Source organism: Heterodontus francisci, chromosome 32 (genome assembly GCF_036365525.1).
Source record: "Heterodontus francisci isolate sHetFra1 chromosome 32, sHetFra1.hap1, whole genome shotgun sequence".
Classification (NCBI taxonomy): Eukaryota; Metazoa; Chordata; class Chondrichthyes; order Heterodontiformes; family Heterodontidae; genus Heterodontus; species Heterodontus francisci.
In genome coordinates, this window is record NC_090402.1 from 26,022,779 (window position 1) to 26,042,936 (window position 20,158).

At 44.4% G+C, this 20,158-nt stretch overlaps 1 protein-coding gene and 1 long non-coding RNA gene across 7 annotated transcripts in view; one reads left to right on the plus strand and one right to left on the minus strand.

The window, feature by feature from the left end:
- LOC137347435 (uncharacterized) overlaps positions 1 to 10,830 on the minus strand; it is a 67,793-nt gene extending 56,963 nt beyond the window's left edge. Inside the window, exons 1-2 of the long non-coding RNA XR_010968962.1 lie at positions 10,710 to 10,830; positions 10,312 to 10,429 (exon numbers count right to left, since the gene is read on the minus strand). This is a non-coding gene — a long non-coding RNA (uncharacterized lncRNA). The remainder of the gene's footprint in view (positions 1 to 10,311; positions 10,430 to 10,709) is intronic.
- Positions 10,831 to 10,953: 123 nt separating this feature from the next.
- The window catches only part of LOC137347710 (DENN domain-containing protein 1A-like), a 623,024-nt gene continuing 613,819 nt past the window's right edge, over positions 10,954 to 20,158 (plus strand). For all 6 annotated transcript variants that reach the window (XM_068012518.1, XM_068012520.1, XM_068012521.1 and 3 more), the window contains exon 1: positions 10,954 to 11,090. In XM_068012518.1, coding sequence (XP_067868619.1) covers positions 11,074 to 11,090 — 17 coding nt within the window. In that variant the 5' untranslated portion in view covers positions 10,954 to 11,073. The remainder of the gene's footprint in view (positions 11,091 to 20,158) is intronic.

Consider the following 20,158-nt stretch of genomic DNA (forward strand, 5'->3'; position numbering starts at 1 on the left):
ACAGGGCTTAGGGGTTCAGGTTGCACCGTAGGTTGGGGTTTCCCCTCAACCTGGTACATGTGGCAACTCCTGCAGTACTTCACCACATCTTTGTGGTATTTTCACCAGTCAAACTGCTGTCTTGTGCAGGCTTTGGTCTTTCGTAGACCAGCATGCACGGCCATTGTAGTCTTATGTGCCCTTCTTAATATTTCTCTTCAGTACCTCTGTGGCACCACTAACTGGTGAACTATTGCCCACTCCTTGCTCTCAGCTCTGTGATGAGAACTTAATTTTCTCACCAATATCTCATTCTTTAAATAGTAGCAATCAGGGTCTCCCTCTGCTTCACTTTCAGATTGGGCAGCCTGTGCTAACTCTCGCAATACAGAGTCGGCTCGCTGAGCCTCAGCCATAGAAAATCCATTTAATTCATTCCCTGGGTCTCCTAACTTTCCAAAGAAAGTCTCGGACAGGCAGACCTCATGGTCATCTGCCTGCAATGCCAATGCAGTTTCCTCTGGGGGAGCTGGTTTGATCATGGCCTGACCCACTACACATTCAGGGACATGGGAGGAGACTGTCTCCTGCCATTGCCTTGTCTCTCTGACCTCCTGTGGTCTTTCTTTTACTACTGGGGGGCTACCACCTTCACCCTCGGCAGATCATTACCTAGCAGCGGGTCAACCCTATCCACAGGCAAACTAGGGACAATCCCTGCAGTCACCGGTGCCGAAACTAGGTCGCACTCCAGATGCATCCGGTGTATAGGTACAGGCATACACTCCCCTCCAATACCATTCACCACCATTTTGATGTTCACTGCACTCTCTGGGGGAAAGTTCAGGCCTTTTCCCAGTAAAAGGGATCTAGTGGCCCCTGTGTCCCTGAGAATCACTATGGGCTTGCTTGTCCTACTTGAGAGGTATGGGGTTACTTTCCCCTCAAATACAAAACCCTGATAACCTTCAGGAATCCTATTAAATTTCCCTGTACTGGTTCTAGAAAGCTTCCTGGGTTGCACCCTTACTGCAGTTAAAGCCACAGCTTTTTCTGCTGGGCTTTCCATCAGGTACCAGTCTTCACTGAGCGGGTGTGCCCTGATTAACCCTACCGGTTTTCCCTTTAGTTTCCAGCAGTCAGCTTTTAAATGTCCTGCCTTATTACAATGGAAGCACACAGGTCTCCGAGTCTCACTCTTGCTCACAGCACCTTCCTTTTTGGCTGGAGGAGGGCCCCGTGTCTCCTGCTTTCCTTTCTCTCCCAGGACTGCCTGGGTGGAGATCACCTTCCCAGCCTTTGTCCTTTTCGGATTTGTGGGGGTGATTAGGAAAGGTTCTCCCCGGGAAACCGACTTGTAGATTAAAGCAAACTCATTGGCCAGAATGGCCGCTTGCCGGGCTCCCTGAATCCACTGCTCCTCTACATGGGTCTTAATTGAGAATGAGAGAGTGTTTTTAAATTCCTCTAATTACTTCCCTGAGAGTCTTGTAGCTGAACTGTATTTCAAGAGCCCTCATCCACCGGTCAAAAGATAGCTGCTTACTTCTTTCAAACTCCATACAAGTTTGATTAGCTTGATTTTTGAGGGTTCTAAACTTTTGGCGGTAGGCTTTGGGTACTAATTCATATGCCCTGACGATATCATTTTTGGTCAGTTCATAATTTAATGAACTCTCATGTGGCAACAAGAAATAAACCTCATGGGCTATTCCAGTTAGCTTGCTTTGTATTAAAAGAGGCCAGGTCTCAGCTGGCCATTTTAGCTGCCTTGCCAGTTTCTCAGAAGACACAAAAAACGTTTCCACATCTTCCTCATTGAATTTTGGAATTAATTGAGCGAGTTTTAGCAAGTTTGTATCGAGCCCTGAATTACTGCTTCATATTGGCCATGCTTTCATTGGGGCTGCTCTGTCGCCCCCTAGTTACCGCTTCAACTCTCTTTCTTCGCATTCTTTCTGGAAGCTTCTTTCTCTCTCTCTCTCTCTCTCCTGCCTCTCTCTTTCCTTCTCCTGTCTTTCATTTTCTTCACGTTCCTTCTGGAAGGCCCTTTCTTTCTCCCTCTCCTGTCTGTCTGTCTGTCTCTCTCTTTCCCTGTCTTCTAATTCAAGTTTCCTTTGTCCCAATTATATCCTTGCTAGCAGTACCCTGTCTGGGTCTACTTCTAACACTGCTTCTGCTTTTGCTTCTTCAGATTCAAGGGAAAAATGGTTGGCCCAACGCCTTAGGAGTTCAGACTTCCTAGCCTTGCCACGTACAGTGATCCCACACTGCTCAGCTATTTTTCTCAGCTCCTCCGTGGACACTGCTTTTAACTTATCCCACGTTCCTTCACTCTGGCTTAGAGAGCTACTCACTTCAGTTGCAGACATGTTAGTATTCAAATCACACACAACCACAAGAAAACCTGTATGGAAAAGTTGCTCTTTTTTTGATTGGGAACAATTTGGCTTCCCACTTCCAATTTCTGTTGTTTGTCTGTGTGTAAAATTCCAGACTTTATCCCCCAAATTTCTGTTACGACCGGGTGAGAAAGATGTCTCGGGGTCCCTTTTAGCCTTCACCTGGTCTTACTGTAACAGGATTTATGTTTTTAAGCACATTGTGTTTTGAGCTCCCCCTTGTTCATCGCTGTCTAATTATAAGGCAAAGAAATGAGCACAAACGGGCTTTCTTCTGGTTAACGAAGAAAAGTGAAATTTATTAAAACTTAAACTTAATCTCTAATTCAGTTAATGCCTACAGATACATGCCATGCCCCAAACTAGCATGCATATGCAATAAGCACATGCAAATAGAAACAGAAAAGAGCAGAAGAAAAATAGAGAGGTTTGAGGCAATCTCTGAAGAGGAGTTTTTGTTACTGTGTTCCGAGCTTGCTGTAGTCCTTGCTTGAAGGTAGATCTTGCTTTTCGTTGGAGCCCAGTTTTCTTCTTAAACCTTGTTCACTGCAGGAGATTTTTCTCTCTTGGGGTTCATATGTCTTCAATGGTTTCCAAAGCTGATGAGAGCAAGATGACAGCAGACAGGAGAGAGATGTTCTCAGTCGAGGAGCAAAGAGCTTTCTGAGTTGCAACACTGTTTCTCCAATTTAAAACTCCCCTAGTTGGCCAGCAGGAGGTCACGTGACGGACTGGTTTGACCAGGTCTCTTATGTGTATTGGGGAGCAGGGACTGGTTCCTTTGTTCCAACAATGTCTGCTAGTATGTAAAAAATGTCTTTCCAATCAGGGGCTTGGCAACCCATTGCATTAGACCTCCTTTTCTTCCCAGCAACAATTTTAAAATTTAATGTCCATGTGGCAAAATTAATGTGCCTCATTCTTGGTCAGCGGGGGCCTGCATGACAAGTGTTATTTAAAGAAGTCTCAGGTTCTTTGTAGGGCTAAAGAGTAACTCATTGATTATATAAATATAATTATTTACACTCTTCACAATTCTGTCTCGCCAGCATACCTCGTGCTGCTTCTCGCTTTTTCCCAGTCTAATACCCATGTGACGATTACATCATTAGCACTACAGTGGGAGGGGTTTACTCTCACTGTCTCAAACATTAACCCTTTCAGGCTCTTACACTATAGAGGGGAGTTGAGGAGAATTTATTTCACCCAGAGGGTTGGGCGCGGGAGAGAGGCGGCAGTATCTGGAACTCAGTACCTGATAGGTGGCAGAGGAAAAAAACACTCATCACATTTAAAAAAAATACTTCAATATCTTGAAGTGCCATAACCTATAAGGCTATGGACCAGGAGTTGGAAAGTGGGATTTGGCTGGATAACTATTTTAGCTGGCACAGATGATAGGCTGAATGGCTTTCTTCTGTGCTATAAATTTTCTATGTTTCTCCAGGAATCCATTTCTCTCTATTTTCTCTCCCATCTCCCCCGTATCCTCACCAAGCTCATCTAATCCACGATTCCTACCCCCTGCTCCCTTAACCCCATTCCCATCTTCCATTGCTGGCTGCCATGCTAGTTGACATTGTAAATAGTCTTCTCTCCTAAGGCATTGAATCCTCCTTTTCAAGGTCACTGTTACCACCTCCAAAAAATGCTTTTGCCTTATTTCAAACTTTCCACTTTTCCAAAATAATTGAACATGTTGTTGCCTTCCAGATCTGTGCCTATCTCTCCCACAATTTATTTCAACCTCAATCAAGTTCCTACCCCTCCCACAGCATAGTAAGGGCCTTAGTAGTACATTATCCCTCTGTCTCCTAGACCTCTCTGCAGCCTTCAACAGTTGATCACATAATCACATTCCAAAGCCTTTCCTGCATTAACCAGTTCAGTCAGACTGAACTTGTTTGGTTTCACTCATACATATCCAATCATAATCAGAGCATCTTAAGTGATGACGTCTTTTTCTATCCCTCCATTGACACCTCTGCAGTGTAATTGCAAATTATTTTTGTTCTGTCTTCTTCAGTAGATTTGCAAGATTTGCTTAAGATGGAAGTACTTTATTTGGTTCTTCTTTTTCTTAATTAATTGCATGAATATAAAAGATATATGAAGATCTATTTTCTCTGTCTTACTTTCCACAGTGGATTTGTGCTGTTTGCTGAAGCTGTTATTTGTGTTCCATTGTGCCAAGGAGGCTTTTCCCCCCACTGTTGAGTCACCAATGAGCTAGGCCTTGAACAGATGGCCATTTACTATCCTCTAGGTCCATCTGACTGACTCTAGATGCAACATCACAATTAAATGTTAACAAAGGAAGTGGTTTTTGATTACTTATCTTTAGTTCATTCACTATTTCAGTTGATTGGTATCATTAGTTTCACTGAATGTGAGTATTTCAGTAATTTTGCCTTGTGAACATTTATGAGGTGTGACACTCAGGGTGTAGTGGAAGGTTCGCTAGAGAATACCCATTTTCCGGAGGAGAAAAGTAAGCTCACTTTTTGGCAGCATGAAATAATGGGTATACCGAGTATGGTCAGCTTTTTATATCATGGATGCAAGAATATGCTCACTTTGTGGCAGCCTGTAGTTGAGGGTCTACAGAGCTTTTATATTTGGAGACTAGGACAAACGATAAACTCACTTTTTGGCAGCATGCATTGGATATTATATTTGGATAATGACTTGTCACTTTTCATTTTTGGAGGCTGATATTAATAAGGATTAAACACACAGGCCGCGATTTTCTGCTTCTGTCTCACCATTCCATGATTTCTGCCCATTAAGGTGAAAGAGCAAAAAATTATACTCTGGCGAGCATACAAGCGGAAAATCCCAACCAGCGTGTTAAGCTTTGGTCTCATCAAAACATAAGAACTGGGAGCAGGAGTAGACAATTCAGCCCCTCGAGCCTGCTCTGTCATTCAATATGATCATAGCTGATCTCATCTCAGCCTCAACTCCACTTTCCTGCCCATTCTCCATAACCCTTCAACCCATTACTAATTAAAAATCTGTCTATCTTCTCCTTAAATTTACTCAATGTCCTGACATCCATCGTACTCTGGGGTAGTGAATTTCACAGACTTACGACCCTTTGAGAGAAGTAATTTCTCCTCATCTCTGTTTTAAATCTGCTACCCCTTATCTTAAAACTATGACCTCTTGTTCTAGATTGCCACGCAAGAGGAAATATCCTCTGTACGTCTACTTTGTCAATCCCCTTAATCATCTTATATACCTCGATTAGATCTCCTCTCATTCTTCTGAACTCTAGAGAGTAAAGGCCTAAACAGCTCAATCTCTCTTCATAATACAAACCCCTCATCTCTGGAATCAATCTAGTGAACCTCCTCTCAACTGCCTCTAATGCAACTACATCCCTCCTCAAGTAAGGGGACCAAAACTGTATGCAATACTTCAGGTGTGGTCTCACTAATGCCTTGTGCAGTTGCAGTAACACTTCCCTACTTTTATACTCTATTACTTTAGTAATAAGTGCCAAAATTCAATTTGCCTTCCTTATTATCTGCTGCACCTGTATACTAGTTTTATGCGATTCATGCACGAGGACACCCAGATCCCTCTGCACCGAAGCATTCTGAAGTTTCTCTCCATTTAGATAATAATTTGCCTTTCTTTTCTTCCGACCAAAATGGATAACCTCACACTTATCCACGTTAAACTCCATCTGCCAAATTTTGGCCCATTCACCGAACCTATCCATATCCATTTGTAAATTTCTTATTTCTTTATTGCAACTTACCATCCCACCTATTTTAGTGTCATCTGCAAATTTGGCTATAGTACTTTCTATCCCTGCATCCAAGTCATTAATATAGATTGTAAATGGTTGGGGCCCGAGGACCGAACCCTGTGGCACCCCACTAGTTACATATTGCCAACCAGAAAAGGACCCATTTATCCCGACTCTCTGTTTTCTGTTGGTTAGCCAATCCTCTAACCAAGCTAATAAATTGCCCCTAACCCCATGTGATCTTACCTTGTGTATTAACCTTTTGTGCGGTACCTTATCAAATGCCTTCTGGAAGTCCAGATATACTACATCTACAGGATCCCCATTATCCACTTTACTTGTTACATCTTCAAAGAACTCTAGCAAATTAGTCAAACACGATTTGCCCTTCATAAAACCATGCTAACTCTGATGGATTGCGTTTTGACGTTCTAAATGTCTTGTTATTACTTCCTTAATAATGGATTCTAACAATTTCCCAACGCCAGATGTTAAACTAACTAGTCTATAGTTTCCTACTTTCTGCCTCCCTCCCTTTTTGAATAAGGGCGTTACATTAGCATTTTTCCAATCCACTGGAACCTTTCCCGCATCCAGGGAATTTTGGAATATTATAACCAATGGATCCACTATCTCTGTTGCCACTTCCTTTAAGACCCTAGGATGTACGCCATCAGGCCCTGGGGACTTGTCTGCCTTCAATCCCAATAGTTTGCTTAGTACTTTTTCCCTAGTGATGATGATTGTTCTAAGTTCCTCCCTTTCTATAACCTCTGCATTACCTGTTACTATTGGGATGGTACTAGTGTCCTCCACCGTGAAAACTGAGGCAAAATACTGATTTAGAGTCATAGAGAGATACAGCACTGAAACAGGCCCTTTGGCCCACCGAGTCCGTGCCAACCATCAACCACCCATTTATACTAATCCTACATTAATCCCATTTTTCCCTCTCACATCCCACCTTCCCTCAATTCTCCTCCCACCTACCTACACTCGGGGCAATTTTTACAATGGCCAATTTACCTATCAACCCGGAAGTCTTTGGCATGTGGGAGGAAACTGGAGCACCCGGAGGAAACCCACGCTGTCAGAGGGAGAACTTGCAAACTCCGCACAGGCAGTACCCAGAACCAAACCCGGGTCGCGGGAGCTGTGAGGCTGCAGTGCTAACCACTGTGCCACTGTGTCTCTGCCATTTCTGTGTTCCCCATTATTAACTCCCCAGTCACATCCTCCAAGGGACCAACATTCACTTTAGCTACTCTCTTCCCTTTTATATACTTATAGAAGCTTTTGCTATCCGTTTTTATATTTTGCGCTAGTTTTCTTTCATAATTTACCTTATCTGCCACATGCATGTACACACTATGTCTATTCCTCATTCATATCTTATCCCCATTGTCTTCATACATTATTTATATACAATCCCCCATCACCATTACATATTATGCCTAATCCTCACTCATACACATTTTCATAACATAAAATTCATCTCATAAACTTAGACATTTTTAATGTGGGCTGATAGGAAATCCCCAATCTTCTATTAAATAGATAATTATGAATGATTTATGGCCCATAAATGCATTCATTCCCATTTATTGATTAAACCTGGAAACTGATTAAATTACTTGGGCATATCTCCTTCTTGGCTGTCAGCCTTCCTTGGAAAGCAAAAATTGTAATTTTTTTCCCAGATCAAATCACAACAAAATTTTGAAGAGGTATATATTAATGAAAGTGCAGAATAGTTATTATATAATGAAGCATAAAATAAATTAATATAGAATAGCATTTCTTATCTCAATCAAGCAAGTCTGACATTATAAATCTGGATGAACCACCTCTTCTCTTATGGGATCCAAATGACCGGAAATGTTAATTCTGTTTCTCTTTCCACAGATGTTGCCTGACCTGCTGAGTATTTCAGCATTTTTTGTAATGTATCCAAGTTTGTTGATGATACAAAGTCAGGTGGGAAAGTAAGCTATGAGGAGGATGCAAGGAGCTTGCAAAAGGATTTAGACAAGTTAATTGATTGGGCAAGAATGTGGCAGATGGAATATAATGTGGAGAAGTGTGAAGTTATCCACTTTGGTAGGAAAAATAGAAAAGCAGAATATTTTTTAAATAGTGAGAGACTGGTAAATGTTGGTATAAGGAGGGAACTGGGTATCCTTGTACACAAATAATAGAAAGTTAACACGCAGGTACAGCAAGCAATTAGGAAAGCAAATGGTATGTTAGCCTGTATTACAAAGTGATTAGAGCATAATAGTAAAGAAGTTTTACTACAATAGGGTCTTGTCGAGACCACACCAGGATATACTGTGTACACTTTTTTTTTCTTTACAAGTTGCATTTATATATCGCCTTTAATGTAATAATGTAATTATATTAATTAATGTAAGAAAATGTTCCAAGGCGATTCACAGGAGAGTTATAAAGCAAAGTTTGGCACCGAGCCCCAAAAGGTGATATTAGCGTAGCTAGCCAGAAACTTGGTCAAAGAGGTAGGTTTTAAGGAGCGTCTTAAAGAAGGAAAGAGAGATATCGAGAGGCGGAGAGGTTTAGGAAGGAAAATCCAGAGCTTAGGGCCTGGGCCGTTGAAGGCATGGGTGCCAAAGGTGGAACAATTAAAATAGAGGATGCTCAAGAGGCCAGAATTAGATGAGCATGGATATCTTGGAGGGATATGGGTGCAAGACCATGGAGGGTTTGAAAACAAGGATTAGAATTTTTAAATTGAGGCATTATTTAACCGGGAGCCAATGTAGGTCAGCGGCATAAGGTAATAAGTGAATGGGACTCGGTGCAATAAGGACACGAGCAGCAGAATTTTGAATGACTTCAGGTTTATGGAGAATGTGGGAGGCCGGCCAGGAGTGTGTTGGAATAGTCAAATCTAGAGGTAACAAAGGCATGGTTGGGAATTTCAGCAGAAGATGAGCTGAAGTATGGGCAGTGTTGGGCGATGTTACGGAGGCGGAAATAGGCAGTCTTAATGATGGTGTGGTTATATGGTTGGAAGCTTATCTCGGGGTCAAATATGACACTGAGGTTGTGAACAGTCTGGTTTAGTCTCAGACAGTTGCCAGGAAGAGGGTTGGCATCGATAGCTAGAGAACAGAATTTGTAGCAGGGACCAAAGACAATGGCTTCAGTCTGCCCAATATTTAATCGGAAGAAATTTCTGCTCATCTAGTACTGGATGTTGGACAAGTCTGATGATGTAGTGACAGTGAAGGAGTCAAGAGAGGTGGTGGTGAGGTAGAGCTGAGTTCTAATGAAAGGTCACAGACCTGAAATATTAACAGATGCTGCCAAACCTGCCCAGCGTTTCAGCATTTTCTGTTTTTATTTCAGAATTCCAGCATCTGCATGATTTTGCTTTTGTTTTGTAGAGCTGAGTGTTGTCAGTCTATATGTGAAAACTGACATTGTGGGCAGAATCTTGTGGGCTTAGTCCCTGCCAAAATGGTGGGACCATTTCAGAGTCTGGAACCCAATTTCCTACTGGGCAGGCTTTGTCAAGGTTCTATACCAAAGCAATGGCATTAACATCCTGCCTCCCAGCTCCAGAAAAGGTAGACGGGATGATGAGTCTATTCTATCAAAGGAAGAATTTCTAATTAAAGGGACCCTGGCATGGGTTACTAAGGCACATCAGCACTTGGATTTTTAAAGCTGCAGCAACCAGAGGTAAGGAGGAGATCTGGGAAGACCGTACCCCAAGTCTCTCACTCTTACCTGGAGGCCCTGCTGTGGAATCAGAGGGGCTGCCCTGGGGTGAGCTCTAACAAGGATGGGAAGAAGAGGACAAACTCTCCAACCAAGCAGGCATGGATGGAAGTTGCCGAGGAAGACAGCAGCAGGTCACTCCAACCTGGAGGCAGTGCACCAAGAGGATCCAAGACTTCAGGTGACCATGACAGGTGAGTGGCATAACACTTTTAGTACAAAGCCCCACACTCTGACTTGTTCCGCATCCTTCAGCACAGCATTCCTCGGGTTAAGGCACCTTGCGGCTCCATTCATTCCTCTCTCTACAGGCGCCTCACATCCCCATCCAAACAAGTAAAGTGCCTTCCAAGAAGTTGGCAATCAACTGTCAAGCAGTGAAAGCAGTCTCTGAGAGAAGAAATGCTTTCAGCAGCAGTCGCTCACCTGGCCATAGCTGCAACATAATTGATCAAGCCTTCCTCAGCCCTTCTGCCTTGCACTTGCCTCAGTGACCCTGGCGAGGTGCAAATACATCATGGAACCCGTATCCAGTACCTGTGGTCTGTTGGGGAAAAACAACAGGGTTAAAAGGCTCTTAATTGTCAATTAATTGTCTCAATTGCTTTCCCTCCAGACCCAAAGAGTTTCACTGCTGGACTTGGAACAGAAACATTTTAGTTCTCCAAATTACACACTGGCCCTTTTGGTTACTGTAACCTCCGGCACAGCCAGTCCCTTCTTCAGAGCCACATTCAACAATTTTTGCCGTCAAAAAAAGGCAATGTCCATAGAACACATAATATCACTGTTGTCCCACAGAATGGTGCCAAATATGCACATACCAATAAAAGGGAGCCACTTGTATCAGTGTCACACCACACTAGACTTGTTTGACCACTGATATTAAAATAAAAGTTGGCAAAGTCCAGATGATGTGCTGGGCATGTTTGCGATCACGCCGCGGGCGCAGTGCGCTCTGGGAGTTGTAGTTGTCACCGTGACGTTTCCTATTCAGAACAAGGGGGCGGGGAAAGGAGATGGACTACAACTCCCAGCAGCTGCTGTTGGCCCCCCCCCCCTCCCGCTTTCTCCGCCTGGTGATCATGTTGTTCCTCAGGTTTGCGTGAAGGGTGGAAAGGAAAATACTCGGCTGATTTCTGTCGGTTATTTAAAGCGAACAGCAGCGAAGTTCTATAGCGAGCAATAATGGGTTCCAGGATTAAGTGAGTTTATTTCTCTCTCTTTTGGGAATTTTGTTGCGTCGTGCGTTTCTTCAGCCTGTTGAGTACCGCTAGGCCTCGACATTCCTGCAGCTTGCCTGCTCGGTCCACCAGCGCCTAGCTCACTAACATGGCAACGCATCCAGTCCAAGCCGCTAGTATGTTTTGTACAGTCGGGGTTTCAATATGATCTTGTTTACAAAGAGTGAGCTACAGTATTGTGTTAATTCACGTTTCATCTATGTTTGTTAAAGGTTGTGGAAGTAAAAGAAAACATGACCTGATGACAGCTGGGTCATTGATGTCCATGCTTCCCCTTGAACCCAGTTAGATCTGGTGTCAGCTTCTCTCAGGCATCTGTCGCCGTCCCGGCTTTCATTTCATTTAATAAGTAGCAGCCATAATCGTCTGGTATGCTATATGCAAGTAAATTTCAACGTGACTCTTGCCTCCCAATCCACCTTTAGGTGGATGGGAAGGATTTCTGAACTCCACACTACTATTGGATATCTGTGGTTCTTAAAGAGATATAGTATTTAGTTTAGTTACACAGCACTGAAACAGGCCCTTCGGCCCACCGAGTCTGTGCCGACCATCAACCACCCATTTATACTAATCCTACACGAATCCCATATTCCAATAACATCCCCACCGGTCCCTATATATTTCCCTACCACCTACCTATACTAGGGGCAATTTATAATGGCCAATTAACCTATCAACCTGCAAGTCTTTGGCATGTGGGAGGAAACCCACGCAGACACAGGGAGAACTTGCACACTCCGCACAGGCAGTACCCAGAATCGAACCCGGGTCCCTGGAGCTGTGAGGCTGCAGTGCTAACCACTGCGCCGCCCTGAACTTACATATTATATTTGAGACATTAAATCTCAAGGATGACATAATAAGCAGGATTGTGGAAGGCAGAGAAATTGTTCCAAATACTGCAGCCAGTGATTGAAGTTTAAGTTTGGCTACACAGGATCACCCAGCATACATTGTTAAAATGTTTTAAGTTTCTTTGGTTACTTTTTAAGTTATAAAAATAATTGTGGTTTGTATTTATTTAAAAAGATTGAGGGTACAAGATACATCCCAATAAAAACCCATCTGCTGTCCTTGCCTTGTCTTGCCAGCAAGTGACTCCAGACCCACAGCAATGTGGTTGACTCTTAAATACCCTCTGAAATGGCCTAGCAAGCCGTTCAGTTGTATCACACCGCTACGAAGTAAGAAAAGGAAAGAAACCGGATGGACCACCTGGCATCGACCTAGGCTCTGGAAACGACCACGGCAAACCCAGGCCTGACTACCCTGCAACATCTGAGGATTTGTGCCAAAATTGGGAGAGCTGTCCCACATACTTATCAAGCAACAGCCTGACATAGTCACACTCACTGAATCATACCTTACAGAAAATGTCCCAGACACCATCACCATCCCTGGGTATGTCCTGTCCCACCGACAAAGTGGTATACAATCGGGAGAGAGTTGCCCTGGGAGTCTTCAACATTGACTCCGGACCCTATGAAGTCTAATAGCATCAAGTCAAACATGTGCAACGAAACCATCTGCTGATTATCACCTACCCCTCCTCCCCTGTCCCGGCTGATGAATCAGTGCTTTTCCATGAGAACACCAATTGGAAGAAGCACTGAGGGTAGCAAGGGCACAGAATGTACTCTGGATGGGGAACTTCAATGTCTGTTGCCAAGAGTGGCTTGGTAACAACACTACTGACCGAACTGGCTGAGTCCTAAAGGACATAGCTGCTAGACTGGGTCTGCGGCAGGTGGTGAGGGAATCAACAAGAGGGAAATACCTTCCTGACCTCGTCCTCACCAATCTACCTGTTGCAGATGCATCTGTTCATGACATTATTGGTAGGAGTGAGCACCGCACAGTCCTTGTAGAGACAAAGTCCCATTTTCACATTGAGGATATTCACTTCCACCATGCTAAATGGGATAGATTTTGAACAGATCTAGCAACTCAAAACTGGGCATCCATGTGGTGCTGTGGGCCATCAGCAGCAACAGAAATGTATTCAACCACAATCTGTAACCTCATGGCCCGGCATATCCTCCACTCTACCATTACCTTCAACCCATCAAACCAACCCTGGTTCAATGAAGAGTGCGGGAGGGCATGCCAGGAGCAGCACCCGGCATACCTAAAAATGAACTGTCAGCCTGGTGAAGCTACAACACAAGACTACTTGCATGTCAAACAGTAGAAGCAGCATGCGATAGACAGAGCTAAGTGATCCCACAATGAACGGATCAAATCTAAGCTCTGCATTCCTGCTACATCCAGTCGTGAATGTTGGTGGACAATTAAACAATTATGGAGGAGGCTCCACAAATATCCCCATCCTCCATGATGGGGGAGACCGGCACATCAGTGTGAAAGACAAAGCTGAAGCATTTGCATCCATCTTCAGCCAGAAGTGCCGAGTGGGTGATCCATCTCGGCCTCCTCCTGAGGTCCCCAGATGCCAGACTTCAGCCAATGCAATTCATTCCACGTGATCTCAAATGGCTGAAGGTACTGGATACTGCAAAGGCTATGGGCCCTGAGAACATTCCGGCAATAGTACTGAAGACTTGCTCCAGAACTGGCTGTGCCTCTAGTCAAGCTGGCATCTACCCTGCAGTGTGGAAAATTGCCCAGTTATGTCCTGTCTACAAAAAGTAGGACATTCCAACCCGACGATTATCACCCCCATCAGTCTACTCTCAATCATCAACAAAGTGAAATAAGGGTTCGTCGACAGTGCTGTCAAGTGCCACTTGCTGAACAATAACCTGCTCACTGATGCTCAGTTTGGGTTCTGCCAGGGCCACTCAGCTGCTGACCTCATTACAGCCTTGGTCCAAACATGGACAAAAGATCTGAATTCCAGAGGTGTGGTGAGAGTGACTGTCTTGCCATCAAGGCAGCATTTGATGGACTATGGCATTAAGGAGCCCTAGCAAATCTGGAGTCAGTGGGAATCGGGGAAATCTCTCAGCTGGTTGGAGTCATACCTAGCATAAAGGAAGATGGTTGTGGTTGTTGGATGTCAATCATCTCAGTCCCAAAACATCACTGCACGAGTTCCTCAGGGTCGTGTCCTAGGTCCAACTGTCTTCAGCTGCTTCATCAATGACCTTCCCTCCATCAGAAGGTCAGAAGTGGGATGGTCGCTGATGATTGCATGATGTTCAGCACCATTCGCGATTCCTCAGATATTGAAGCAGCCCATGTCCGGACACACCAAGACCTGAACAACATCCAGGCTTGGGTTGATAGGTGGCAAGTAAAATTCGTGCTACAATAAGTGCTGACCATCTCAAACTAGAGAGAATCTGACCATCTCCCCTTGATATTCAATGGCATTACCATCGTTGAATCCCCCATTATCAACATCCTGGGGGTTACCATTGACCAGAAACTGAACTGGACCAGCCCATAAATGCTGCAGCTGGAACAGCAGGTCAGAGGCTGGGAATTCTGCAGCAAGTAACTCTCCTCCTGACTTGCCAGTGCCTGTCCACCATCTACAAGGCACAAGTCAGGAGTGTGATGGAATTTTTTTCACTTGTCTGAATGGGTGCAGCTCCAAAATCACTCAAGAAGCTTGACACCATCCAGGACAAAGCAGCCCGCTTGATTGGCACCCCACCCACTACCTTCAACGTTTCACTCCCTTCACCTCCGCACAGTGGTAGCAGTGTGTACCATCTACAAGATGCACTGTAGCAACTTGCCAAAACTCCTTCGACAGCATCTTCAAAACCCGCGACTTCTACCACCTAGAAGGACAAGGGTAGCAGTTGCATGGGAACACCACCACCTGCAAGTTCCCCTCCAAGCCACACACCATCCTGGCTTGGAACTATATTGCTGTTCCTTCACTGTTGCAGGGTCAAAATCCTGGAACTCCCTTCCTGACAGCACTTGGTGTATCTACACCCTCAGGACTGCAGTGGTTTAAGAAGGCAGCTCACCACCACCTTAAGGGCACTTGGGGATGGGCTATAAATGCTGGCCGAGCCAGTGGCGCCCACATCCCACAAACGAATAATAAAAACAAAAATTGTAAGTTAATGTTATAGTATTTATTTATTTTTAATTTTTATTTTAGAGATACAGCACTGAAACAGGCCCTTCGGCCCACCGAGTCTGTGCCGACCATCAACCACCCATTTATACTAATCCTACACTAATTCCATATTCCTACCACATTCCCACCTGTCCCGATATTTCCCTCCCACCTACCTATACTAGTGGCAATTTATGATGGCTAATTTACCTACCAGCCTGCAAGTCTTTTGGCTTGTGGGAGGAAACCGGAGCACCCGGAGAAAACCCACGCAGACACAGGGAGAACTTGCAAACTCCACACAGGCAGTACCCAGAATTGAACCCGGGTCGCTGGAGATGTGAGGCTGCGGTGCTAACCACTGCGCCACTGTGCTGCCCTAATATTTTTAGATACAGCACTGAAACAGGCCCTTCGGCCCACCGAGTCTGTCCCGACCAACAACCACCCATTTATACTAACCCTACAGTAATCCCATATTCCCTGTCACCTACCTACACTAGGGGCAATTTACAACAGCCAATTTACCTATCACTTGCAAAAGATATGGCTTTAGATGATGCAATTGGCAGTGAGAATTCAGCATCATCAACTTGGTATCTGAACCTCAAAATTGGATTAATAAAAGCAAAATACTGCGGATGCAGTATCTGTGAAAAGAGAAGCAGAGTTAACATTTCGGGTCAGTGACCCTTCTTCGGAACTGACAAATATTAGAAAAGTCACAGGTTATAAGTAGGTGAGGTGGGGGTGGGGCAAGAGATAACAAAGGAGGTCGAGATTGGACCAGGCCACATAGCTGACCAAAAGGTCACGGAGCAAAGTCAAACAATATATTAATGGTGTGTTGAAAGACAAAGCATTAGTACAGATTAGGTGTTAATACACTGAATATTGAACAGCAGCAAGTGCAAACCTGAAAAAAAACGCTACCAGTCGCATCTTCCCCTCCCTTCCCCTGTCAGCATTCCGAAGGGATCGTTCCCTCCGCGACGCCCTGGTCCACTCCTCCATTGCCCCCACCACCTCGTCCCCGTCCCATGGCACCTTCCCCTGCAATCGCAGGAGGTGTAATACCTGCCCATTTACCTCCTCTCTCCTCACTATCCCAGGCCCCAAACACTCCTTTCAGGTGAAGCAGCGATTTACTTGTTGTACTTTCAATGTAGTATACTGTATTCGCTGCTCACAGTGTGGTCTCCCCTACATTGGGGAGACCAAGCGCAGACTGGATGACCGCTTTGCGGAACATCTCCGCTCAGTCTGCAAGCAGGACCCTGAGCTTCCGGTTGCTTGCCATTTCAACACTCCCCCCTGCTCTCATGCTCACATCTCTGTCCTGGGATTGCTGCAGTGTTCCAGTGAACATCAACGCAAGCTCGAGGAACAGCATCTCATCTACCGATTAGGCACACAACAGCCTGCTGGACTCAAACATTGAGTTCAATAATTTCAGAGCATGACAGCCCCCCATTTTACTTTCATTTTTAGTTATTTTTTTCTTCCTTTTTTTTTACATTCTTTTTTACAATCTTTTTTTTTGCATTTATTTCATTTCATCTTAGTTTGTTCAGTTTGCTTACCCGCTGTTTTTTTTTTTCAGGTTTGCACTTGCTGTTCAATATTCAGTGTATTAACACCTAATCTGTACTAATGCTTTGTCTTTCAACACACCATTAATATATTGTTTGCCTTTGCTCCGTGACCGTTTGGTCAGCTATGTGGCCTGGTCCAATCTCGACCTCCTTTGTTATCTCTTGCCCCACCCCCACCTCACCTACTTATAACCTGTGACTTTTCTAATATTTGTCAGTTCTGAAGAAGGGTCACTGACCCGAAACGTTAACTCTGCTTCTCTTTTCACAGATGCTGCCAGACCTGCTGAGTGGTTCCAGCATTTCTTGTTTTTATCTCAAAATTGGATTCCTGTCTTTAAAATCATTGAATTGTATTGGGAATAAAAGAAATCCTTTTCATGTAGGATATTTCTATTTTTAATTTGAGAAACCTGAATGAAAGGCTGAATAAATCCTTAGTGCAGAATATCACTCCATTTGAAAGAAAACTGAGGTAAATTAGGAATTTTGGTCGGGTGACATGCAGCTTGGGCTTTCAAACTCTGAAGACTGTAGGAGGGAGGAGAGACTGATGGAGGAAAGGAGTTCCATCCATAAGGATCATTCATTCGTGGGATGTGGGCCACCGTTTATTGCCCATCAACTAATTGCCCTTTGAGAAGATGGTGGTGGGCTGCCTCCTTGAACCACTGGAGTCTGTGTGGTGAAGGTATAACAACAGTGCTATTAAATAGGGAGCAAAGTCCCCTCTAAATTTTTTTCGTTGTCCGCGTCCTGTTCATTTGCACGTGCAGTACTTTAAAACTTTTTTGTGTGGCTGGTATCTTTAAAAGAGACAAATTGTAAGCTGTATTTTCTGAGTTGCTGCATGACTGTGTGCGAGTGCAGCTTGAGGGGAACTTTGGTTGGGAATTTCTGGATTTTGACCCAATGATGATGAAGGAACGACGATATATTTACAAGTCATGGTAGTGTATGATTTGGAGCAGAACTTGGAGGTGGTGGTGTCCCATTCGTCTGCTGCCCTTGTCCTTCTAGATGGTAGAGGTTGCGGGTTTGGGAGGTGCTATCGAAGAAGCTACGGCAAGTTGCTGCAGTGGGTCTTAGAGGTGGTGCACACTGCAGCCACATTGTGCCAGTGAATGTTTCAAGTGCTGGAGGGGTGCTGATTGAGCGGGCGGTTTTGAGTTGCTCGATCTGTTCAAAATTTATCCCATTTAGCATGGTGGAAGTGGATATCATCAATGTGAAGATGGGACTTTGTGTCCACAAGGACTGTGTGGTGCTCACTTCTACCAATACTGTCACGAACAGATGCATCTGCAACAGGTAGATTGGTGAGGACGAGGTCAAAAAGGTATTTCCCTGTGGAAAGTCTTGAGCTTGTTGAGTGTTGTCGGAGTTTTCACTCATCCAGGCAAGTGGAGAGCGTACCCTCTCGCTCCTGAGTCGTGTCTTGTAGGTGGTGGAAGCCTTTCTGGAGTCAGGAAGTGGGTCACTCACTGAAGACTACCCAGCATCTGATCTGTTCTTGTAGCCACTGTATTGATGTGGCTGCTCCAGTTAGGTTTCTGGTAAATGGTGACCACCCCCAGGATATTAATGATGGGGGATTTGATGGTAATGCCATTGAATATTAAGGGGAAGTGATAATAGACTCTCTTGTTTGTTTATTTTACTTATTTATTTAGAGATACAGCACTGAAACAGGCCCTTTGGCCCACCGAGTCTGTGCCGACCATCAACCACCCATTTGTACTAACCCTACACTAATCCCATATTCCTACCACATCCCCACCTGTCCCTATATTCTCCTGCCACCTACCTGTACTAGGGGCAATTTATAATGGCCAATTTACCTATCAACCTGCAAGTCTTTTGGTGGTGGGAGGAAACCGGAGTACCCGGCGAAAACCCACACAGACATGGAGAACTTGCAAACTCCACACAGGCAGTACCCAGAATTGAACCCGGGTCGCTGGAGCTGTGAGGCTGCGGTGCTAACCACTGCGCCGCCCGTAATGTTGGAGATGGCCACTGTCTGCATGTGTGTGGCTTGAATTTTACTTGCCATTTATCAGCCCAGGCTTGATTGTTGTCCATGTGTGCATGGACTGCTTCATTATCTGAGGAGTTGCGAGTGGAACTGAACACTATGCAATCATCAATGAACATCTCTATTTCTGACCTTCCGATGGAGCGAAGGGCAATGATGAAGCTGAAGATATTTGGACACTGCCCCGAGGAATGCCTGCAGTCATGTCCTGGGGGTGAGATGATTGATTGGTTTCCAGCAACAACAACCATCTTCCCTTCTGCTTGGTATGACTCCAACCAGTGGAGATCCTGGAAAGGAATGTTGGTAAAGGTGTTTTATTTTTAACACAGTAGAGGAAGAGCGTGCGCAACAGTTATGAGGTAAAAGAGAGGTTGAAGGCTGAAAAGAAAGAGAAGACAACTAACTGTAAGAGGTTATTCCAATGAAGAATGTGAGAGTGGCATTGGAAAAGCTTCCTGTTTTCTTGTATGCTGTCTTCCACCACTAATGAAGAAATGTGCAGTTGCTTCTCAAATGACTCAGTGGAGGTAATCCTTGTGAGACTCCACGCCCAATATGGACTCTTGCTATTGGTGAACACCAACCAGAAAATTGGGGCTATAGAGTGTTGTATCTCATACTATCTAGCAAGGCTCCAATTTGGGAGTGCAGTATTTCAGAATTACTACTGCTAAGATTACCCAGTGATTAGTTGTGCCATACAGACCAGAAAGGATCCAGGTTTGATCCAATTATAGAATCGTAGAACAGTACAGCACAGAAGGAGGCTATTTGGACCATTGAGCCCATGCTGGCTCTTCTGAAGAGAAATCCAATTAGAGCAGGGGAGTGGGACTTCCCTGCAATTTTTTTTCTCCAAGTACTTATCAAATTCCCTTTTGAAGGTTACTGTTGAATCTGTATCAACCACCCTATCAGGCAGTGCATTCCAGATTCTAACAATTGATGTAAAAATATTTTTCCTCATGTCACATCTGGTTCTTTTGTCAATCACATTAAATCTGTGTTCTCTGGTTTTCGCCCCTTCAGCCATTGGAAACAAACAGTTTCTCTTTATTTACTCTCTCTAAACCTTTCATGACTTTAAATCCTCCGTCAAATCTCCTTTTTAGCCGCCTTCGCTCATAGGCGAACAACCGTACCTGTGCTAATCTAGTTGATCTCATCTGTGGTAGATACATTGCATTTGGCCTCAGTACCTCTGAGTCCCCATTCCTGACTTAACTAGTGACCTGTGTTGGAATTGCATGTGTGTGGACATCAAGTGAGCAGAGATTCAAGTTTGACTGATGTCCCTTGCAGTTGAATAGCCTGTTGATGTTCATTGTCAAGGCTCTCAAAAGACGGA